Consider the following 24,909-nt stretch of genomic DNA (forward strand, 5'->3'; position numbering starts at 1 on the left):
TGCACACTCTTGGGACTGTGTGGCTGGTGGCTATCAATGTGTTACTGGAGTTCCAAGTCAGACGAAATGGTAGAAAGTTCTAGTTACCTTGTATCTCTCTTTCCCTGGGTTGTTCCTTTTCCTTTCTCCTTTTATAAATAAACCCATTATTGACCCTTTTTGTGTGTGCCTGCAGTACAATTAAATTTTAAGCGCATGGGTGAGGACCCACAGACAGGCAGCCAGTTCACACAGTTTCAGCTGTGTATCGTGATCAATCAACACTGTGTACACTACATTAAATACACCACTAGCAGTCCATTTTAAACAGAGAGGGATTTGTTACAGGACCCCTGGAACTGGAGCCTGTTTACCTAATGCTCCTGTTATTGAAGCTAACAGGAATCCCATAGAGACTTCCTGCTTTCAGGTAGGTACCAGCTAGAACCTGATGGTCACACAGACACAGATGGCAAAAGACTGACTTAGAAGTGCTCTCAGTAGTCTGCTAAAGTGCTTATGGCAGGTAGAGAATGAAGATGCCAATGACATGAGCCAGATATAAAGGAGCAAGCACACAACCTGTCTGCACATGCCCAGTATAGTCCAGTCCCAAACATTATAAAGGTGCTCCCAGACACCCCAACCTGGTAATCACTCCCACAAAAGCAGGACCCCCACTGCTCTCAGGACAAATGTGACTGAAATAGTTGCCACCTCTCTCCTATTGGCTAGTCCACTTGAAAAAATAAAAATGAAAGGTAAAAGTCCCATTCTGTTCTTCATTACAAAGTTGGCCCCCTTTACTGAATGAACCCCCTCCTTTCTCCCTTCCAGTCTAATAACAACTAAATTTGGTTTTACAATCTAACAGTTTATTTTCATTCCACTGGTTTCTTTATATAGCACATGAGCGAAATCAAGCAGTGTTTATCTTTCTCTGTCTGATTTACTTCACTAAGCATAATACCCTCTAGGTCCATCCACATTGTCCAAACTGGCAGGATTTAATCTCCTTCTTTTTTTTTTTTTTAATAGTTGAGTAGTATCCTTGTGTGTGTGTGGGAGAGAGGGAGAGAGAGAGCTCTTTTATGCAATCATCTGCCAATGGACACTTAGGCTGTTTCTAGTTCTTGCAAATTCCCAGCACTGGCACTCACTCAGATTATAGTCTAATTTCACAGCTGGGTGTTTATTCATTCCTTCCACAAACACTGATTTTCATATTTATCTTTCTAATCCTACTCCTATAGCTGCATGGTAAACTTCTAGGTCAGAAACAATGTCTGACTTTCTCTCTACTTTCTGTAGCCTCTAACAAAGTATCTTGCATATAACAGATAGTACAATTTTGTGATATGGTCTTGCAGAATATTATGTCTTCACACTACCTGCTCTTTGCCCTTCCTAATGTGCTGTGTCGGCAGTAATTAGAAAAACCAACCTTTGTTCAAAATTATTTTCCAGGAATTCTCTATATTTAAAGAAGCCTGGGTGGAGGGGGAAGGGTTGTAGGAAACTCCCAAGATAATAATGAGTCAGACACTGTCCTCAGGAAGATTTCAGCCCAGAAGACAGAGGACAGGTATACAAATATCTTTAACTCCAAAGAGAGCAGGATAAATGCCAAAGTGAACCACAGAGAGGAAATTCTGGAAGATTATCTTCTCTGGAGTCAGAGGCTATTTCCTGCAGGAGACAGTATTTGAATGGGGCCTTAAAAGACTAGAATCATTTGGATAATCAGGGAAGTAAAGGGATAGGGATGTCATGGGGAGAAACTGCACTGTTATAGATGTAAGAAACTAGGGCAGGGGCCTAGCTCACTTACAGGGAGTGAGAGTGGCTACAGTGAGAGGGCATAATAAGACAGAAAGATTTTAAAGCCAAAAAGATTGTGAGACTGTGATTACATAACTTATGGTTATTAAGCAAAAAAATAAACACTGTTTTGTAAAGCATCGTTAAGAAAAAGCAACAGATTTCTAATGAGTCACTATGGAGTCTTCCTATTTGAGAAGATCATGAGCTTCAAGGGTTTTTATCACAGCTTTTTTCTTTATTTGCTATTGATTTTGAAAGGGTGATTGCCATGTAATCAAGTTCCACATACAGCTGATCCTAGAACAACATGGGTTTGAATGTCATGGGACCTTTACATGCAGATTTTTTTTCTATTGTGGGGTTTTATATTCATGGATTCTTTAGATGTGGTTGGATCCAAAGATACAGAACCTGTGTAGATAAGGGCCAACTCTGAGTTGTGCAAGGATTCTGGACTCCTCCAGGTGGGGCCCCTAAGACCTACTTGTTCAAGGATCAACTGTAGGCAAGACTTACTTTTAAAGAGTTCATTTATTTTGCTTTGAACCACAGAACAATATTTATTACTGAAAAGTCCTTTTACAAAGTCTAAAGATAGCCAGCAAGTCCACTTCAGGGAATATATCCAAAAGAACTGACAGCAGGGTCCCTAAGAGATATTTGTACACCCATTTTCATGGCCATATTCATCATAATAGCCAAAAGGCAGAAGCAACACAAATATCCTCAAATGGATGCAGGGGTAGACAAGATGTGTCACACACCCATGGAATGTCATTCAGCTTTTAAGAAGAAAGGAACCCAACAGTACTACAACAAGCAGACAAGTGAACATCAATCAATGAAAGATAAATACAGCAGGATTTCACTAATGGCAGGTTCCCTGGGGAGTCATATCCACAGAAAATAAAAGGGAGACTGCCAAGGTCTGGGTTAGGAGAAAATGGGGGGTTGGGCTTACTTTGTGTAGAATTTCAGTTTTCAAGATGAAAACAACTTGAAATGTAAATCTTATAAGTTTTATGTTTTTTAATCACAATTAGAAATTAGCAAAAATAAACCAGAGGTGGCACAGGTCCATAACATCTTACCCACATTTCTCAAATCCAAATTCTCTGGAAATTAAAAGTTTTGACTACAGCCTAGACTGTGCCTAGACTACTCTAGTGTGCTACCAAATAAATAGCATATGCATCATGGTTTCTTTGGAAAATTCAGAAAAATTCTAGCTGCTAAGACACATCTGACCTCCACAGGTTTAAGATAACAGATTGCTGATGTGCATTCTGATAACACCTTTTTTCCCTCCTCAGCTAACAACAGACAGAATTTGATTGTGGACACAGATCACTCCACTCATTGATGCATGATATTACTGTGGTTCTGGGAATATGCCGAGTGGTATCTGCTTTGGGAAAAAACTGTTGACAACCCTAAGTAAGATATTTAGCAGGTAGTTCTTTGTTGGGTTTTCCTGATTTCACCCCAGGAAAGGCAGACATCAGGTGCACGATGTTTTAGAGCCACTTACCAAGTCACACCTGGGCACACTGGACACAAACTGGGCTCCCTGGCAGCCGAGGATAAACCCAGCTAAATTTAAGAGGACACAAACCACAGAGAGCAGAACAAAGAGGTTTACCTGGAATAGGAAGAAAATGGGCAGTTAGGAAAAAAGACAACAGTTCAATTGGAAATAGTTTTGTCTGAATAATAAACCTGATGATCTCTGTCTAAAGGAAACTACTTTTTTAAAGTCACTTAATTTTTAGAACTTTTAAAATTGTGCTGAGAATGCTACTAAGTCTCAAGCCTTCTCAACAATTTTTGGTCCCTATTTTTTTGCCCCCTCTTTATAAATAAAGGAGTTCGAGTTCTTTTTCCCTCCCCTTTCTCTGTACATTACATTAAGACATGCTATTTCCTCCTTAAGCTATTTTTTTTTCCTGAGTTTTGCTGGATCAATGGTAAATAAGTAAATGGAGAATTCTAGAACATAAGTGAAACCCATATAAGAAAATAACAGTCTACAAGTTAACAAAGATGAGTCTTTTTCTCAGTTCCAAATGGTAGACACAGAAAATATAGCACACAGTAATCCTGCATGTACTTTTCTTTGAAGTCAAATATTACATTTACCCTAAATGATTAAAAACTGGTAGAAATCAATCATGAAGCCAGTATTTATTCAGTGAAAATTAGAGACTCTGAAGACTTTTTTCAACTTGAGGACTAGGATTATTATCAAAATCAAAATTTATACAAGTACAAAATTAAATTTAAAAATTTGAATCTAGTGAAAGAATGTCACACACATATATTATTATTCAACCACTTTAAAAAAAGGAAAACTTGCCAGTTGCAAATACCACTATGATTTCATTTATACTTATATGCAGAACCTAAAAAACAAGAATAAATTCAGAACATGCTGGTAGTTGTCAGAGGCACAACTAATAGGGGAAGGGATAGGCAAAATGGGTTAGGTGGTCAAAACTTCCAGTTCAAAAATAACTCTTGGAGATACAATGTATATTATGGTGACTGTGACTGACAATATGCTATTGCATATTTGTAAGTTGCTAAAAAGTAAATGTTAAAACTTCTCATCACAAAAGAAAAAATGTGTAACTGTAATGGCAGGTGTTAACTGCACCTGCAAATATTTCACAATATATGTAAACATTGAGTAATTATGTTGAATGTCTAAAGCAAATACATTATATACTAATTATCTCTCCATTTAAAAAAGAAGATGGAAGTTAATGATTATCAGTTTTGGAATCTAAGATCATCTCAGGTATCTGACATGTCAGAATTGCCTGATAAATGAGTTCACACATGAACTCTAATAAAGAAAAACATATTCCTTTTTGCTGGAATTGCAAGTCAAGTTTCTCTCCTGACCCATGTTATGAGTCAATGTTTAATGTCACATGATACCCCTTTTCCTAAAAGGAAGAATTTCCTTTCCAATAGAAGCCTGTCTTCTCTCCCTTTTTGGTGAATATGTAAAATGACTATGTTGCAATAAAATCTTTAGAAAAATGCTGGTGGTGGCTGTCACTGTCTCCTAGGCTTGATTCCTCCATGTCTGAAGGACTTGAGTAGCAGGTAGCACATGCCCCTTCTTGCACTGTGTCAGTCATAACTATGCCAAAGCTTTTTGGAAAATGAAAATACATAACTGGCAAAGGATAGAGCAAGGTCTTACATGGGCTACTTTTATTCACTGACAGTAGCTACTCAAAGAGACATAATATACCTGAATCCTTCACACCCAGTAAAGCAATTATTGCTATGGAGAAGCAATATTGAATTTTCCTTGGGAAATTTTCTTTTGATAGATTATCAGATGACTTAAAAATAAATCAGTTATAATTGTTATTCCCACCAGCACACTAGTAATCTTCATTACTAAAAAATAGCAGCAGCAGATACAGAATGGATGAAGATCTATTATTCCTAGCACTGATTCCACATATCTTCATTAAAAGTCTTAAGTCTGGCCCTCCCTGGTGACACAGCAGGTTAAAGCACAGCATTAAGAAGCTAACGCCATTTTCGCATAATTTTGATCCCCATGCACCCCAGAGGCGATCCACATGGCACAACAGACCTCTCCTGACCCGCCCCCTGTTCCTGTCAGCAGTGTACTTTGTCAATCTGCCTGTTCTGCTCCTCACTCTGTCTCTGGTGAATCCTCTCACTGCCCCTGCACTTCTGGCCTGTACCCCAGTTCTGTATAAATAAATCTTAAAAAAAAAATCTTAAGTCTTCCTCATCATAAGACACCATTAAGAAAATCAACAGGCAAAAACAGGTGGAAGGAATTATTTCACATATGTATTGAACAAAGAATCTTTTGCAAAATATCTATAACTTCTTCAATTCAGTACTATGTTTTTCTCTAGTAGAGTTTGTGTGTGAACTCATTTATCAGTCAACTTGGGCAAAAGATCATTTTTAGAACAGGTTATTCACAGAAGACAGAGGAATGGTTAATAAGCACAAGAAAAGATGCTCAATATTAGACATCATGAATGAATATCGATTAAAACCACAGCAGTATATAAATTCACATTAAATAATGGTTGACATTGGTCCTCCCTGGTGGCACAGCAGGTTAAAGCGCAGCACTAACTATCGAAAGCCATTTCCGCATGAGTTCGATCCTTGCCTGCCCTGAGGTGACCACATGGCGTGGAGACCTCTCCTGACCCGCCCACTGCTCCCCTCAGCAATGTACCTCGTTGATCTGCCTGTTCTGCTCCCCGCTCTGCCTCTGGTGAATCCTCTCACTGCCCCTGCAACTCTGGCCTGTACCCCAGTTCTGTATGAATAAATAAATAAATCTAAAAAATAAAATAATAATAATAATAATAATGGTTGACACTTAAAAGACTGTCATCAATAAGTGTTGGTGAGTATGACGAGTAGATGGACTCCCAAACATTGCCTGTCTGGTATAAAGAGGCACTACCGCTTCAGAAAACTGTCGATTTCTTTAAAAAGAATTTTTAAACTTCCATGCCAAATTTCAATTTTTTTACAGAGATACTCTGACTTCAACCCCATTCTCCTGAAGTGCCCAATGTACAATGTGACTTCCTTCTAAAGTAGACAGTATGGAAGGGGAAGGAATTGATTTCCCCATGGAGAAATCTGGTGAGAACTACATCAACCAGGTGACCAACCTTAGTATCAGGATGACTGCATGTATGTTTGATATGAAGCAATGATAATGCTACTTCATCTTTGTGGTCTTCTTCTTCCAAACCCATAGTAACCTCAGTCTTATCATAAAAAATCAGGCCATCCCAATTAAGGTACACATCTATCCAGCACTACTCAGTCATCAAAAACAAGAAAAGTGTGAGGAAATTTTGCAGTTAAGAGGAGCCCAAAGAGTCTCGATGACTCAATGTAAAGAGGTATCCTAGACTGGATCATGGACAAAAAAGTGACATCCGGTAAAAACTAAGAAAACCCAAGAGCACAGACTTCAGTCGATAATAATGAATCAATATAGCCACACGGTCACAGGTGCCAAAGTGACATTTCAGTACACAGCTGACAGCACAAAGGATGGTGGCACTCTATCTAGCCTAGGTGTGCAGAGGCCATAGAGACTTATGTATGTCTGGTGACATCTACACAGTAGACTAACAATGTATATCTCAGAATACATCCCCATCACTAAGCAACTCATACCTGGTTTGGTTTGTGACTTATAACAAATATATTATCCAAAGATTGAGTAAGAAAGCTGGGTATGTGGTACCTCTCTGTACTATATTTGCAATATTTCTGCAAGACTAAAATTATTCCAGAATGAAATTTTATTTTCAAAACTACAAAAAATATCTGCAAGCACTATTACTCTGTGACCTGCAATTCTATTCCGATGAAAAGACCCTGAGAAATAAGTACAATTGTCAAAAAAAATTTAAAGAATTATTACAGTAGTTTACTCACATTAGACTCAAATAGCCAATGATTGATATGCAAATTGTAGCACATTAAAACAACGGAATACATTCAGCAATAAAAAGCAACTATTAACGTGTGAAACATGAAGTTCAAAGGCACTGCAATTAAGCAAAATAAGTTAGATTTCTGTGTGATTTCAACTGCATGAAAACCAAGAAAGGCAAAATAATAATGGTGCTACATATCAGAAGAGTGTCTGACATTTGGGGCAGGAGACACGGAGTAAGGAGATTGGGAAGAGACTGAAAATGTTCCAGATAGATAAAAATATTCTACATCTTGTTTCTGCCATGATGGCTATAAGGTATATCCAACTGTTTTAATTTAGCTAGCAACATGTATGAGCTGGTATTTCACTCTATATAAACTACACTTACTATATATAAAAAATAAAATAAAATCCTTAGTCCAACTGCCAAGGCAAGACTGTGAGATCACACAAGGACAGGTGCCACCTTTGAAATGTCAGAAGAATGACAAAATGAGAGTCACCCAGGGTTTCACTGCCTGGTAGGCTTAGCTGCTCTCCTGCCCTGCAGGTATTGCCAATGAAAAGTTAAATCACCAGGATGCCATGCGTGCAAACCCCAGAATGAGGATCTGGGCCAAGGTACATAGGCTGTGCACAAAACACCATGCACTGTTTCAATTTATTCCTGCATATGGCATCTGATTACTATCATTAAAAGTCCAGTCTAACTTAGTGGACTGAATAAAAGTCCACTAAGCGATTCATCTGAATCGCTCTAGTGTAGACCCCTGATTTATTTTATTAAATGAATTTCCTAGGTGTAGTTCCAGCATTTTACTCTTAAGCTTGTACCACACCAAATTGATTGCAAATGGAAAAGATACTGACATGGCAAGAATAATCCATAACTATTCTTTTACCAAAACTACAACAGTAAATTTTTCAGCAGTCTAATTTAGGAGATCATTGCATGCTGACCCCTGATCCCCATGTGGGGACTTCTGTTTGGTCCTCAGAGCCTCTGTCCAAACTCATTCCTATTACCCAGGTGCACTTCTAGCGGGCCCTGACTTACACATTACCAAGGGGCTTCTTTGGTCCCTGGTCTGCTGTCCCGTTCAGTCAGTGGATATCCTGCAAAGACCTGAGTGAGGATAGAGAAGTTATTCTCCTGGTTCCTGCCCCACTTGAATTCCTAGGGAAAGGCCACAGGACTGCCCAGGGCGTTCTGAGACCTCTTCTCCCACGGGATGATGGGAACTAGGGGGAGTAAACAGCTTCATGTTCCATATACCCCATGCATACCTTTGTGAACAGGTCCTTCATTAACCTCTTGTCAAGTGATAACTTTAAGATTCATCTGTGTCCTGCTGAGAACTTGAATGACACAACTTTTAGTAAAATGTTCTTTAGATGTAACCCCAAATTTTTCCTATTCTTTAAGCCTATCTCCTATTGTTCTCATTTTAAATTCACATCACCTGCTTGGTGATGTGGACAACAGTCCCTGAACTCTACTGAAGCCTTCCTGTTTTGTATTTACCAACACGAAACAGGAAAGTCCAGAAACCATCACAGAAAAATCCAAAACTGATGGAAGAATGTGTTTCTAGAATCTATATTTTAAACATGAGACAATGGGAAGCAAAAAGTAGAGGGCTAGCCTCGTTGCACCCTGTGGCTTTTAAGGGCAAAATATAAAATCCCAGCCCTCGTTGGTAGTGCAAGGGGTTAAAGCACAGCACTTTGAAGCTATCCTCAGCAGCTGCAGCATGAATTCGATCCCCACCAGGGAGGTGACCTACATAGGGGGGCAGACCTCTCCTAGCCTGCCTGCTGCTCCCCTTAGCAGTGTATTTCAGTCAGTCTGTCTGTCTTTGGTGAAATCTTCTCACCTCCTGCACCTCTGGCCCGTATCCCAGCTCTTGCATGCATAAATAAGTAAGCTCTTTTTAAAAATTTTTAAATATATATATATATATATATATAATCCAATGGTCTTCTTAGAAGGATTAGCAAGTCTTTAATGCTCTTGGTTTTACTGTTATTAATTTAAATTATATGTATTTTATGATATATACAAGGTGGTTTTAGACAAAAGGTATGTTTTTCAACTAAGTATTTAGAAATGACCTCAACTCTGATATCTTGCATTTGTGCTTCAGTTCTTTTAGGATCTCCTCCATTAAGTGGCCCAACAGAAAGTTATTTGGGGAAACCTGAGATGATCAAGAAACAACATTACCTTTGATTTGTCTAAAGCTACCTGCTGAAAGTGCTTCTTAATCTCTATCACATAACTTATTTAGTAATTATGCCAAGCACAGCTTGGCATTGTTTAGTGTCTTCTTTGATGCAAGTTTCACTCTCTAAATAGACTGACCTTTCCCTACTGCCTATCAGCTTTTACTTTGCTTCTTACCTACCTACTGTTCCAAGTTCAAGATGCAACTGACACTTTACTCTGCCTGCTTAAAAAGTTCCATAATCTTAAGGTAGTTTGACAATAAGTTTAAAATGTTGAACTGAACACAAACTCTCAGTTCTACTAATTCCTAAAAACCCATTAAAATAACAGAAAAAGAAATGTCTTAAATCTATAAGAATAAGAGACTAGGAAAGCCTAACAAGAATTTGGAAGCTAGGCAACAAATGTGAACTGACTCAGTGGTCCTGAAGAAAATGAATCCTGCAATAACAATAAGGAAAACTAAGAAAACATGATTTATTTCTCAAAATCTCCAAATGTTCACAGGAGGGCAGCAGCAGATATCTCTGAAAGTGAAATAAGGACAAAAATGGCACTAATTGAGAATCTATGCAGCAATTAGAAAATTATCTATTCCCTATGGAAAACCATTGGCAGTTTCAAATAAAGTTAAATATACACAACTATTATGACCCAGCAATTCACAATGAATGCAAATGTTCAAAAAAAAAGACATGCACAAAGCATGCACAGCAACTGGTTCAATAATAGCCAAACCAAATATCCAAGAAGAGGCTGCATGAGCAAACTGGAGTATATTAACTGATGGAAAAAAGCTCAGGGCTGTGGGCTGAATGTGTCCCTTTAGAAATGTCTATGTTGAAATCCTAATCGTGGGTGGATCATGTTAGGAAGTACTTAGATGATGAGGGTGGAGCCCTCATAAATGGGATTCATGAATTTGTGTGCTTTTTAATTTAAGTAAAATTCTTCCTCATATAAAGAAACCTCTAAAAACATAAAAGCTTTTAATTTAAAAAATATGAATACCACCTCAGAGTCCTTTCCTTGCATACCCTCATTTACCTTAATTTCCCAAGAAAATACATCACCTGTATGCATTCAATTACCATGTCCTTTCCCCATCCTGTCATACAATCTTTTGATACTGCTCAAATAAATGAAGAATAAAATATACTTTTCTCCAGCAGGGCCTCACAGACATAAGAAAGGATAATTCTAGATAATACTAAATAATGAATTGAGTGAATCAATCAACAAATGAGTCTCGATTTTTAAACTTTAAACACTACTTGTAGGCATCACATATTCTTATTAATATTCTAGAGCATACACAAACCCTGAAAGGTCAACATTTTACTGCCAGTTTGCATGAAAATGGCTACTGCCACTATTCCTGAAAAAAAGATGGGAAATGTTGGGATTCCTATTCTATTGCTAGAAAGGAAGAAGGCATGGGGGCAGTGGGTGAAAGAAAAAAATGACCCTATCCTTAGAATTAAGGTTACATTTCCCCTCTCTAAAACAAGAGTATTGTTTGACTGGGCTGGGATAACTTCAAAAAAGAGAAAATAACTTAAAAATAACTTAAGTTCTCAAAGACAAGGAGTCCACATCTAAAGCATTCATCAGTCACTGGTAAATAAGACAAGTATCAGAGGACCACCCGTGGTAATTATGTAACCCAATATTTGAATCTTAACATTTAAAATTTTAATTCAGTTTGGGAAGCATGTTAATACAAAGATCTAAGAGAGTCATGAACAGTTATCATAAATGCATGATAGTACTGGAAAAAAGTATAAGACACCAAAACTTTAAGACACTAAAACCTTTCCAACTAATTAAGCAAAATGAACATTCTGATTAACCCTCCCAGCACTATGGTAACAAACAAAACAGAACAAACCTCAACCACTCACTAAGCCCAGGTTGTGCTCCTGTAAGCCTGTTTCGGGAGCTCACACATGCACTGGCTTGGCTTGCCTTTGTCCCTTTAATCCTCAAATCCCACGAGAACCTATTCCTAGGTTTCACTCTCTCAACAGCCCTTAAACTTTTTCAGAAGGTTGGCAGACACACTACCATCATCCAGACCCGTTCTCCTTGCCAACACGCCAAACACAAGCCTGTTGCCGCGACCAGAACCAGCTGTCTCCTTCCCTCCGCAAACATGTATAAGTGTCAGATTTAGACACGTATTGTCGTCCTTGGGTTTTCTTTTTATAGTGTTCAAAATATAATAACATTTATTTCCAATTCCTCACTCAACAAGAGTGAAAGGCTTCTTCCTTTTACTACAGAGTAAGATGCAAATTTTTATCAGCTTCAAGGAAAGTTAAAAGCACTTATAACTGAGAGTTGCTGATTCTTGGTGAAAATCTACATCTCTCACAGTCATTTTCATCAGAAAGTTGAATCAGAGCATTCATTTTGCTTAATTAGTTGAAAAGGTTTTAGTGTCTTTAAGTTTTGGTGTCTTATATTTTTTCCCAGTACTACCATGTATTTTGACAACTGTTCATGATTCAGTTAGAACTCTGTATTAACATGCTTTCCAAACTGAATTAAAATTGTAAATGTTAAGATTTTAAATGTGAAAGGAAATTCTTCCCTATGAGGTGGGTCCCTTCCCCATTGCCCAGGGCTCTTTTTCAGCACATTGACCCTCTTTTCTCTGGAAAGGACTTTTCCCTTGACCCAAGCATCAGACACAGAGAGGAGATTCTCTGTGTGTGTGTCTGGCTCCATAATTCATCAACACAACTTAAACAATTCTGCCAGCCTGAATTAACATGTTCTCATCAGAAATGTGGTTAATTTAAGCACCAGGAGGAAAATGTCCTCATGAGAGTCTCAAGAAAAATAGGCAGAGGATAACAAGGACACCTGAGATGTGTTATTTGAACAAGGTGAAGGATCATAAATGTGGTCAGTTATGCCCCCTGGGGAAAAGGTAGCAGAAATAAATTAAGATCTAAAGATGAGAAAGACAGCAGAAAGTTTTCAACAAAAGTACACATCTATGATTCTTGAGCTCCCACTTCCTTACTCCATTCTTGCCTCCTTTCCTCTATGCTTCTCTAATTTTTGTCTTTTCCCTACTTCTGCCCCTTGTCCACTGTTAATTTCTCAAGGTTCAGCATCTTATGATTCCCCAGCAATGAAGACCACAGCTCTTGAGAAGTATATGCTATTATCAATCAGTATAGTCCAAATATGGTCACCATAAAGTCTCTCTGTACTCACAGGCTTGAATCAAGCCTTGAATTCCTGGAATCAAGAAGTGGAATCCAAACCATACAATGGAACAGTATCCAGCCTTAAAGAGATAGGAACTACTGATGGAAAGCAATTTTGTAGCAGTCCTAATGCAGTGTATTCAAATGTTGAATAAACATTAAGTTCTCTATACATTAAACATAATACGTTTAAATGTGACTTCAATAAAACTTCTAGATTTTAAAAATAAAACAATATCAGACAGAAAATGAACTTTTTAATTATTTTTTTTATAGTCCAAACCTGACTACACAGTTTTCTTAGTAAGCGGGGACACTGCAGAGTTTGAGTATTTGCACACCCCAATATCAGATCATTATAATCAGGCACTCAGTAATAATTTCTCTCAGTGTGTGGTATGTTTGAAATATTCTACCACCAGAAAAGGAAAGAAACAACAGACTTGGAGGGGTCTACCTCTACACATGTGCCTAATCAACCAGGTCAGGGAGCAGGTGTTCAACAGTGTATACTAAGGCTTTGTAAAATAATTCCCCACTGATTTTTGACTTTCCCTAAGGTTGGATCCATCATCTATGGGAGGGAAAGTTAGTCAGAAGCTGCTAAATTTGAAAGAAAGTTAAGCAACTAGCATGTCTAAGAACCTTTACAATATGAAAGATAACTGTGAATTGCCAAGAATGTAACACTCCTTAAATTTGTATGACCTAGGAATCTTCTAGGGAAAAGCAAGAGTTATAACAGTTACTGTGGGAAACACTGGCTTAAAGAAACCTGCTAGTAACTTTAATTTATTGATATTTTGAATAAAAAAGGCTCAAGTTACTGAAGTACATAAATAGCTGCCAATATCACACATGCACAAAAATAGACACCGCACTGTGTGCTTCCAGATGGAAATACACACTATCACTAGTGAAGTCTTAAATGCCTCCAAATCAAAATTAAAGGAGAATGAGGAAGATGTTAAGAACCACTATGGATTACAACTGAGATGAAAAAGTGTACAAAGTGAAGAATAAATGTAAAAGAATTAAAACGTAAAAAAGGAACCACTATGTGGATGCAATCAGCAATATCCACAATGCATATAACTGAAGTGGGTCAAGAACTTTTATTAAATAAACTGCAATGGGGAGAGGGGAGAGGAGGAAGAACCTACTTGTTAAAATATGCTGTCAAACTCAATATGAAGATGGGGTATGTGACTCTCAACTCAAAAAAAATTAATTATTGAAAAGCATATGAAATAAAGACTAAATATTTGATGTGTCTGAGGAACTAGGCAACTTTTATAAACATATACTGAACTATTTAAGGATATGATGTTGTAAGACTGGAATCAATTTTAAACCAATTTGACTACAAAGGAGGACAGAGAAGGTAAGCAAAGCAAGTGCTCAGTCTGAACATGTGTAGATGATTATTATAGCTGGGCAAAACGTCTAATGGGATTTTTTATGTCTCTCTCAATTGGAGGTCTACTTGAAACTTTCCATATTAACAAAGGAAGGAAGAGGATAAAAAGTAAACGGAGGAGAGGGAGAGGAATGTGAAAGAGAAGGGAGAGGAGAAAGAGAAGATGGTGGAGAAATGAGGGAGGTAAATGGTGAGAAACAGGGCAAGGAGAAGAAATAAGTCAACTGGATTCATGTCTTCACAATGTCAATTCCTGGGACAAAAAATAAATAAATAAATAAGGAAACAAAATAATCAAATGAAATGAACCTGACTGGTCCTGGATTATCAAAATTAAGAATTTGGGGAGTTCTTACTTTCTGAAAATACAGAAATGTTAAAGCTGTAAACCATGCACAAATCATACTTTAGTTAAAAAGCTTTTTGACCAATAAACAATGTTCTAGAACAATTGGAGAAATTTAAATATAGGCTGAAGACATTAGGAAACTGATAATTTTCTTAGGTACAATAAAATAATTATGGCATGATAAAAGAATGTCTAAAGCCCAGAGGGGGGAAGATTGCAACTTTAAAATGGCTCAATATAAAGTATCTTATTTACATATAGACAGAACATATACAGCAAAATATTAATAGCTATGAAACCAAGTGGAGGGTACTTGAGACTTTGTTATATATTTGCTCAATTTGTATGTAAGTTTGATTAACTTTCACAATAAAACACAGAAAAATGCTGAAGAGATTCTTGCGGGTGCAACAGTAATAGAAGTGGAAGCATTTGTCCAAGACTTAACACCTACTGAATTTCTTTCTAAAACAGCTGGGTAATCTGCCTTGGGGTAGAGGGTTCCTGGGACAGCATTCACTCCAAAATCAAGTCTTCCATTTGCCATAGCAAAGCCACCTATCTACTTCTCTCAAGTACACCCTAAAATAAAACCTAGCCAACCTTGCACAGAGCTCCCAGGCAGCCCCCCTCACAGACAAGCCTGCTATGGAAATAGCCACACACACAAGATAGTGACCAAGTATGGACTCTAAAGGCTGACCACCCAGACAGCATCTCAGCCCTGCCACTTCTAGTTCTGGGACCTCAGGCAAATAACAAGCTCTCTGTGCCTCCTCTCCTCAGAATTGGATACTAACATCTCCTATGACCAGCAACTAAAACATGCATTGCAGTTATATGTTTCTTTTTCTAATTATGCGTTATTACAAATTATTACAAATAGAACCAACTTAGTTCTTCAGAAACAACTACAATTAGCAATCAAGAATCAATAAACATTCAAAAACCTAAAGCACAATCAAGAACTACCAAGATGTCAGCTAGAACCACTGATGTCAAGGTCACTTAGAGAATACAAAAGAAAAACTGTTAATGTGTCTACTATATCTCATCAAAGAGATGGGAGAAATTACAGCATATGTAAAACAAGAACAGTTGCTATGAAAATGGTAAATCAGAGACCAAGAATAGTTTCCTGAACATTAAAAAATATATAATTCTCAATTCTCCCAAAAATATACAAATGGCCAATAAGGACACAAAAAGATACTCAACACCAAATCAAAAGCACAATGAGGTAACATTTCACACCCATAAATATAGCAATATTCACAAAAAACAATAATAAGTGCTAGCTAAGATGTGGAAACACTACAGATGGGAACCTAAAATGGCATGGTTGTTTTGGAAAACAGTTCCTTAAAATGTTAAACATAGAGTTATTCTATGACTCAACAATTACGTTCCCAGTATATAGGCAATGAAAACTTGTCCACAGAAAAAAAGTTGGTACACCAGTGTGTACAAAGCAGCATTAGCATTAGTTGTAATAGCCAAAGAGTAGAAATGTTCATCAACTGAGGAATAAACAAAACATGGAATATCCATTTATTCAACAATTAGAAGAGAATACTGATACCTGCTACACCCTGGATTATACTTTAAAATACTATGCTAAAAAAACATGCTAGATGCAAGAAGCCAGTTACAAAAGAAAACATTTATGATTTCACTTATTTGAAATAGTCAGAATAGGCAAATCTACAGAGGAAGAAATTGCATTAGTGACTTCCTAGAACTGGGGTATTGAAACGGAGATTCACTGTTCATGGATACAGAATTTCTTTTGTGAGTGATGAAAATTTTCTACAATTGATATTTATGCATATCTCCAGACATGCTAAAAAAACATGGTCTAAATAGATATATGTTATGGTGTATCAAATGCTTTAATGTAAATTTAAAAAAAAAAAAAAAGCAGACCTCCCTGGTGGTACAAGGGGTTAAGTCTCAGCCCTATCAAGCGTAGCCAGCTACTGCAGATCTTGGCCAGGGAAAGCACCCACGTGGCACAGCAGACCTCTCCTGTCTTGCCTGCTACTCCCCTTAGCAATGTATTTTAGTCAATCTGCCTGTTCTGTTTCCCATTCTGTCTTGGTGAATACTCACCCCTTCCCTCCCCCACACCTCTGGCTCTTGTAACTCTAGCTCTTGTATACATACATAAATAAATCTTTAAAGATTAATATAAAATTTAAAAAGTAGCAATAATAAGGTAATCTCTGAGATTCAGTAATTTTTTTGTCAACAACAAAAAAAAGTCATTTAGAAACTCCAGGAAAAATACAAATCAATATGTCAAAGTTATGGTTCAAAGCTAAAGCAAAATAAGTATAGCATGGTGCTGAGCAAATGACAGAGAATAACAAATGGTGGAATCGACTAGGCTGTTCGAAATGGGTCTGCTTTCAGCAACTCCAATCATTCCTCCTGAGGTTACCGGGCAGAACACAGCTAATCCCTGTGCACAAGCAGAACTCAACTGGTCACCGAGGACCACTTTGTTCTTTTCCAAGGTGTTGTTCAAGTCTACTTTCTAGGGCTAGATTTTCCTCGTGCCTTTAACAACATTTGGCATTAGGCCCCTGAGTTCCTGGTCAATAACAGACACAAAAACTTCAAGCTATAAAAAGTCTCACTTCAATCACTGAAATGTCATACAAATAGCTGAGTCAAACCTGGAACTTCATTTAAATTTCATTCCTGCACGTACAGTCCAATTATTGTACAGAGCACACAGTCTGCAGAGGGGAAGGCAAGAGAATAACGCAATCCTCTCTCTCTTCCTATCTCATATCCACTTCTCCCCAGGAGGCCTGTTAAAGCACAGCTCTGTCTTTTTTTTTTTTTAAAGGAGAGAGGAAGGTGAAACCAGAGTCATGTTGATAAACAAGGTAAGGGGGAGCTAGTATTCACCTGACAGTTCACTTCCAGCCTTGGTTAAAGGGGTTTTGTCCCACACCCCCAACCCCACCCTTGGGCCCCACTGACTGGGCCTGTTCAGTAGTGAAGGGCTTGCCTCTGTGCTGTGTCTCCTCACTCCTCCATGGGGCTCCCTCAGGCAGAATCCATACTCACTTACACCTGCTCTCTGTTGCAGGGGTCCGTCTGGTCAGCTGGAACAGTATGCTCTTGGACTTGGCCTATGAAAATACATGGTTTCCCAGCGACAGTCTTCACCTCTAAGGCCGCAAGACACTCCACCCAGTCCTTTAAATTCCTCCAGCCTGTGCCTGACACTCTGCCAGAAAACCACCCAGGCACCCATATCATCATCTCCAAATGCTTATCTTCAAACACCTGTCCTCTCCCCCATGGGGTAGTGGAACTCAAAATGCCCCCCAAATTTGGTAGCATTCTCCAAAACATTCTTCTCTTTAATCCCTAATCTTTTTATAGGTTAGGGGATGGAGATCAGCTAAGGGCTGAAAAACAGGTTTTCACCCTGGAGCCCTGCAAGTCCTATCTAACAACACAGGCTAGTATGTGGAGCCTGACATCTATTGCATTATTGCCTCAGTGAATCTGGAAATAGAGAATCCAGGTAAACTGCAGTCACATTTTCATAATGGAATGACTGGTTTTTACTATTTTTAGAAGCAATTTATAGCAAAAGTCTCAATGGTATATAGTTTAAGAGCAAAATGTAAATATTAAAACATTAACAATATAACAGTAAAAAATGGCATCCCTCAAACTAGTACAACCACTATGGAAAACTGTTCAGAGGTTTCTCAAACTGCTGAAAATGGAGCTTCCATATGACCCAGTAATCCCACTCCTAGCTATCTACCCAAAAGACACAAAAACACTGATTCAAAAAGACACCTGCACCCCCATGTTTACTGCTGCTTTATTTACGATTGGAAAGACATGGAAACAGTCCAAATGCCCAAAAGTGGATGACCGGGTTAAAAAGATGTCGTACATATACACAATGGTATATTACTCAGCAACCAAAAAAAGAAAATAAACACATGCCTTTTGCAGCAACATGGATGGAGCTGAAAAAGATCATGTTTAGTGAAATAAGCCAGAAAAAAAAGGAAAAATACTAGATGGTTTCACTCTTAGAAGGAGTATAAAGGACCAGGGGAGAAAATAATAATAATAATAATAATAATGAACAACTATGTACCAGAGTGGAATGGGGAATGGGATCAAAAACAGTGGGGGGAAGGAAGTACACTGGACTATGGTGATGGCACATGGGTGATGTGGTGATAGAAAGCCCAGGGGGATTACAACTGAGATGGAAAAAGGCACAAAATTACATAAAAATAAACTATTATATTATTAAAAGGAAAAAATGGCATCCCTAACAAAACTTGGAAAATGAAGGAGGGAAAGAAGTGGAGCTGGATGCCAATTTCCTCATCTTATAAGAGTGTCTAAAGCTACTATCCAAAACTGATGAATTAAGAACTAGAGGTTGATAAAATTATTTTAAATTACAAAGCCATCAACAGAGAAGTTAATAATAAATTTCAAAAAAAAAAAACAGGAAAGCAGATAAGTGGGAGAGCACAAGCATCACAAATTTCTCACTTTTAGGAAGATGGGAACAAGCTCCAGGATCATGAACACCAGAAAGAGTTTTCAATGGTTAATCGAGGGGAGTGTCATCAGGTTTGGATGTTAGGAGAAATGCACACAGGTGTAGTTATTATCATTAATAAGAATAAGAAGGCTAATGAGCTCCCTCTTTTTAAATAAAGGTTTCTTCCCTCGTAAACATTAGCAAATTATAAAATGCACATGGTATGTTTGACACATATATAGTTATGTATGTATATATGTATAAGTCACTGTGTATATATGATATATCTTTTTAAAATATATTTCAATATACCATATGTAGTACATATATATATATATGTTTGATATTCTTTAACTACATAGTAGAAACATACAAATTTATATAATACACATATAGTATATATGTTGTGAACACAGTGTAAAATTTCATGGAGGCTCTCCCCCACTCTGCCCTGCCCAGTCTAGCCGGCAGGAGAGCAAGCTATCTTCATAGAGTTAAAAATCTGAACAGGTTCCACCCTGTACTCTATGTAAAAACCTGATGTCTGGAGGTAAACCCAGTCTTTTCATACCCACTGATCCAAGGAGCCAGATAAAGATGACTTAGTAATGGGCACACCGCCTTTGCATCACTACAGTGCATTCTTTAGAGGAGACTGGAGCCCTGCACTGCCTTCTTCTAGCATCAGCTTATCTTTAGGTTGGGCAACTTAGAATTAGAAGTCCCTCCTATCAAGAATAATTATTCTTAATGTCAATGACTCACTGTTCCTACCTATATCAATTAAATTCAAACTTGTGTTTATCGGAACAGCTCTCATAAAGTAAAATCTGGATTGTTCCATGCTGTATTCTCACTTTGATTATCTAATGAACTCCTGACCTAACTATCTCTGAGGTCATATGTACATAAATATATATACAGATAAAGATTGTGTGTGTGTGTGTATGTACACAAATGAGATGAAAATACAAAATAGTGGTACAGGGAATCTGAAGTGAAGCCAAAGAGAGCATAAAGGAAGTGGTACTTACCTAGCTACTGTCTCTACCAAGATACTGTCTCATACAGACAAACATCCTGGAAACCTGGCATGCAACTGCAAATTTCTGTAATGGTTGAGAGAGCCCAAGCAACAGACCAATCATACAGGGACAACTACTTCTTGCTTGACTCACCATCAATCATAACTGCTCAAAATAATTGTGTGTAACTGCATGTTGAATTTGCACATACTGCAAGCATCAGCACCATCTGAGGAGCATACTTCAGTTGTACACTGACTTTATGTTCCCTGAATTGCAATTCCTAGGATCCTTCACTGTTTTGCCTCAGTTTGCTGAGAATATGAATCATAAAGAAATATGCGTTATAGATAGAAATATAAGATAAATGAGAAATGGTCTTAGAAAGGTGAAGCATGGCCCTCTAAATTATATTAACTACTTAAGGGACCTTGGTGACACCCAGATCTGACACCAGTCTATACTTTTTACCCTCTATCACTAAGCAAAATACCTGCTAATATAACATAACTATTCTTTTCTTTCTATTAATGAACTCCACAGATAACCCTGTGGTATTATTGTTGAAAAATTATAATTAGTAAAAGTCAATTCCACCCAAACATCCTGACACCCTAGATTGCCAAACTCTTTAAACCATCTCTTGCTATGTGAACCAACTACTCACCAAAATCAGTCCAATTTGAGCACTTGTGCTCAAATGGCTTGTTCTTCAATGGAGTTACCATAAATGACCAATTTTTTTAAATGGATCTCTATATTTTTGAAGTAGCTTTTTAAAACTGGTATAAAAGCAATGTGAGGGGGAAGAGGAATTCCCAGTCCTACAGCAGCTAGAGCTCTTGATTATGTTATGAACAAGAGAAACTAACTCTGGATTTGAAACCGTAAAATAATTCCTTGCAAGGCTATCGGATAGCTCGCAAAATCCACAGGACTCAGGTTCAGATATCAATGAAGGAGCCAAAGGGAGCTGGGTGCTGGGACCTCTACCAAGGTCTTGCCATAGAAAATAAGGTCCCTGCCTGCCAGCTTTGCCACCAGCTGGTTGCCCCTTTTACCTGCTGCATTCTGAACTTCCCTGGCTATCTGCATCACAGCTCTCTCTCCAGAGTTCTGAGCAGGGGCTTCAGTGAATGCTGGTCATGGTCTCATACCATGGCTGCCATCATTCAGAAGTTTAAGAGTCTGACCACTAGAATTTCCATAGCTGGAGGCAAGGTCCTGTCTTTCACCAAGAATTCACGTAAAGGCAGATACACCAACCCCAAAAAGATGGTTTGAATACTGCAGATACCAGTCAATACCCAACCACACAACAAAACCAAACAGTCTCTTCTTCACATATGCACTTTTCCACCACATATAAAGAGTCAACATCTCCCTCTTTTCTATTCACAGTGCATGCAACAGATCTTGCTGCTACTGCTATTACTGTAAACAGCTTCTTGTATATCTTTTTACCGCTTTTCCATTTAACAATATAAACATATATGCATGATTTTCAAGGATTTTTTAGGATATATAAAAGGTGCCATACTTATTGTTCTGCAACTTTTCACACAAGCATGCATCTATTTCAGGAGCTCCCCAATTCAAAAGTGTGTCTCCTCTTGCTATGAATTATCCATATTCCTGCAGTTTTTCAGTCATATTCAGAAGCTGACTGATCTGTTGGGTCCAGACAATTTGGATGTAGGATTGGTCAGAGGGATCCCTTGCATGATCCCTTCCAGACAGTCACAAACTACAGTGTCTGTAATGCAGTTCAAAACACTTCAGCACAACCAGTGTACATCAGGTACAAATTGGTTTAAGCTCTACCTTGAGGACAGTCAGGAGCTTACATTCCAGGACAGTCAGCGGGCACTGAGGAGAAAGGCCATTCTCCAGAAGCTGTTTCCTTTCTACTGCAACAACACCTAAGCAGCTATGCTAAATTCACATAGTGACTAAGAACATGAGTTGTCTAACTGACGAAATATTTAGCTTATTTAATTAGCACAGTGAATATTTTAAAAGTGAGTTTGTGGTGAGAATTGAATCCAATATAATTTCTTGTTCATCCATTCTGGGACCAGTTATACTTTTCTGACTCTATATTAAACAGTATGAGAACAAGTAATGAGAGCTTGGCTACTTTCTCTTGGAGCTACTTGCTCCTCAAGTGTAAGGCAGTGAACCAACTAAAAGAGTTTATCAAAATTAACAGCTTACTCATCATATCTTGCTTTCAGACCCTCTCTTGCACTGGTGCACCAATCCAAAGTTATTATATCATAAGTTCTGTCTAAACCCAGCCAATTGCCCATCTTGCAAGATTTGCCCTGAAGTCATCATCACACCCTTAGGTGCATAAATGTGTTGTTTTCATTCACCCTTTTTAAAAAAAAAAAAAAAGATTTATTTATTACACATATAAGAGTTGGAGTACAGGTCAGAGGGATGGGAGGTAGTAAAAGGATTCACCAGAGACAGTGTGGGGAGCAGAACAGGCAGACTGACTGAAATACAGTGCTGAGGGGAGCAACAGGCAGGTCAGGAGAGATCTGCCATACCATGTGGGTCAGCTCCCTGGCCAGGAAGCAAACTTGTGCTGCAGTGGCTGCAGATCACTTCATAGTGCTGTGCTTTCATCCACTGCACCACCAGGGAGGGCCCCACTCACCCTTTTTGATAACTACAGGTAAAGAGATGTTCTTTCAGTACAGCAATAAATTTATCTTTGCTTAATCAGGATTTCAGAGATTCAGTAGTGATGATATTCAAGAAAAGAGGTAGCAAAAACTCGAGGTTAAAAAATGTTCAGACTCTTCTATAAGCTCTGTTCTGTTAATCTACTTTTTAAACAGGCAGAAAAGTTATGCATGAACAACTGTTTTGTCTATTGGCTAATGGTATATAGAGCAGAATCTGATCTGAGACTCACTCTCATTGCTCCCACTGACTTGGCAGGAAGGTGACTTCAAAGCTCTGGCAATTACCTACTATTACCAAACAGAACCTGCTAATGAACATACATCCAAATGACTTAGGTCAATCTTCACAGCAATGTACTGCCCAGATCTTCATTCTGCTTAAGAGATGAGTCACCCAGAATGCTTCAATTTCTGAGTATTACCCATTTCTTGGAGCAGCAGGTAATCAGAGGAGAAAAGTGGGAGCTCTACTGCCAATGGACTAAACCCACTGTAGTCACAGATATGCCCACACCCAGCCAGGGTACCTTCACCACACCTAACTGCATGTTTTGCTGCCATGGTTTACTTAATGACATACTAAAGTGAGACTAGATCTCCTGGGGATTTTATAGGTGGATAATGAAAATAATAATGGGCTTCAGAATCTTAGATCCCATTTTAAATTTTACATTTTTAATGTACATTGAGGTCTTTGTTCTTCACTGATCCTGAGGGTGGGTACAGTCCCTACTAATGAGGAAACTGAGTAGATAATTTCCGTAGTTACTGAAAGTGACAGGACGAAGATTCAAAACTGAAATTTCTGTTGCCTTCTTCATTTCTTTCTCTGAATCTTTTGAATCAAAGATAAAATTTCTGAAATTTTTACCACTTTAGAACTTGAAAAGGAATTGGCCAGTCACAAATATGGAAATAATTTATATTATAAATTATAAATTATATTACTTATTACTCACACACACCATTACTGGCCAGAGAAGTACCTAGTAATTTGCCAGAGAAAGCGATGGAATGGTACAATGAATGGAGCTCTGGGCCAGAAGTCAAAGACCCGAAGTTCTTTCTAATAATAGTTCATCTGTTTGTGAACCAGACAAGCCAACTAATCCTGACATACTGGTCTCTTCTCTATAAAATAAGAATTATACCTGCCATGTAAATCACATGACAAAAAGCACATAAAAGAACCTGGTAAATTATTAAGTATTATATACATAAAACATCATTATTAATAATTTTGAAGAGTGAGAACTACCATCCATTTTTATACCTTAAATAACCAAGAATGAAATAATTGTATTTATTCAGTTTATAATGGTCTGTTAAAAATGTCCAGCTAAAGTTAAAATGCCATGCAAGAAATGAAAGAAGATTCTGGAAACCTGTAATATGAAAGCTAGAAATATTCTTAAAAGATTGTTCTGGTAAAAAAAAAAAAAACATCATTTTACAGATGAAGAAATCAAGACATTTCCCCCTGAGGTCACCTGATAATTAGTGTTACAATAGCAGCACTAAAATGCAAGCTTCTTGAATTCTCAACTAAGGTTCATTACAAATTATTGACAATTATAAATTATGCTTTAAAGCACCTGACTTCACAAAGTCAGAGCTTCGGGGTTCACTTCATAAATATACCGAGTCCTAACCTGCACAGGTCAATCAGACTTCCCAAGTTTTTCATATCAGCAGGAAAATGACCACCATCTATCTTAGTATTACCCACCTATAACTATTTCTAACTGGCTGGTGAAGGTAACTCTTCAATCTCTTTGGAGAAAATTTCTGTGGGTTCTATGATTCTCCCTTCAAGGAAAAAAAATGGAAAAAAATCTGGATCTTCAAATGGCTTCATGCAGCAGAACTATCTTGCCAAGCTAGACTACTTTAATTGCTAGATGAGGCAGGGGGATGTTTAGGTATTTTATATAAACCATTTTTTAGCCACTGAACAATGAAGACTTCCCCTAAATACTGATATGAAACTGTTGGTTATAGTCAAATTTTTTTTAACCCCTTGTACTCTTGGCCTACGGTGCAAATCAACAGCACTCTCAGTTAAGAATAAGCCATATAGGCCCTCCCTGGTGGCGCAGCGGGTTAAAGCACAGCACTAAGAAGCTAAAGCCAC

At 37.9% G+C, this 24,909-nt stretch overlaps 1 protein-coding gene across 1 annotated transcript in view; it reads right to left on the bottom strand.

The window, feature by feature from the left end:
- The window catches only part of FAM189A2 (family with sequence similarity 189, member A2), a 57,717-nt gene that overhangs the window by 18,813 nt on the left and 13,995 nt on the right, over window positions 1-24,909 (bottom strand). The window contains exon 3 of the mRNA XM_004677609.2: window positions 3,335-3,445. Within this exon, the coding sequence (XP_004677666.2) occupies window positions 3,335-3,445 (111 nt within the window). The remainder of the gene's footprint in view (window positions 1-3,334; window positions 3,446-24,909) is intronic.

Source organism: Condylura cristata, unplaced genomic scaffold (genome assembly GCF_000260355.1).
Source record: "Condylura cristata isolate star-nosed mole 26May11 unplaced genomic scaffold, ConCri1.0 scaffold00006, whole genome shotgun sequence".
NCBI classification, from domain to species: Eukaryota; Metazoa; Chordata; class Mammalia; order Eulipotyphla; family Talpidae; genus Condylura; species Condylura cristata.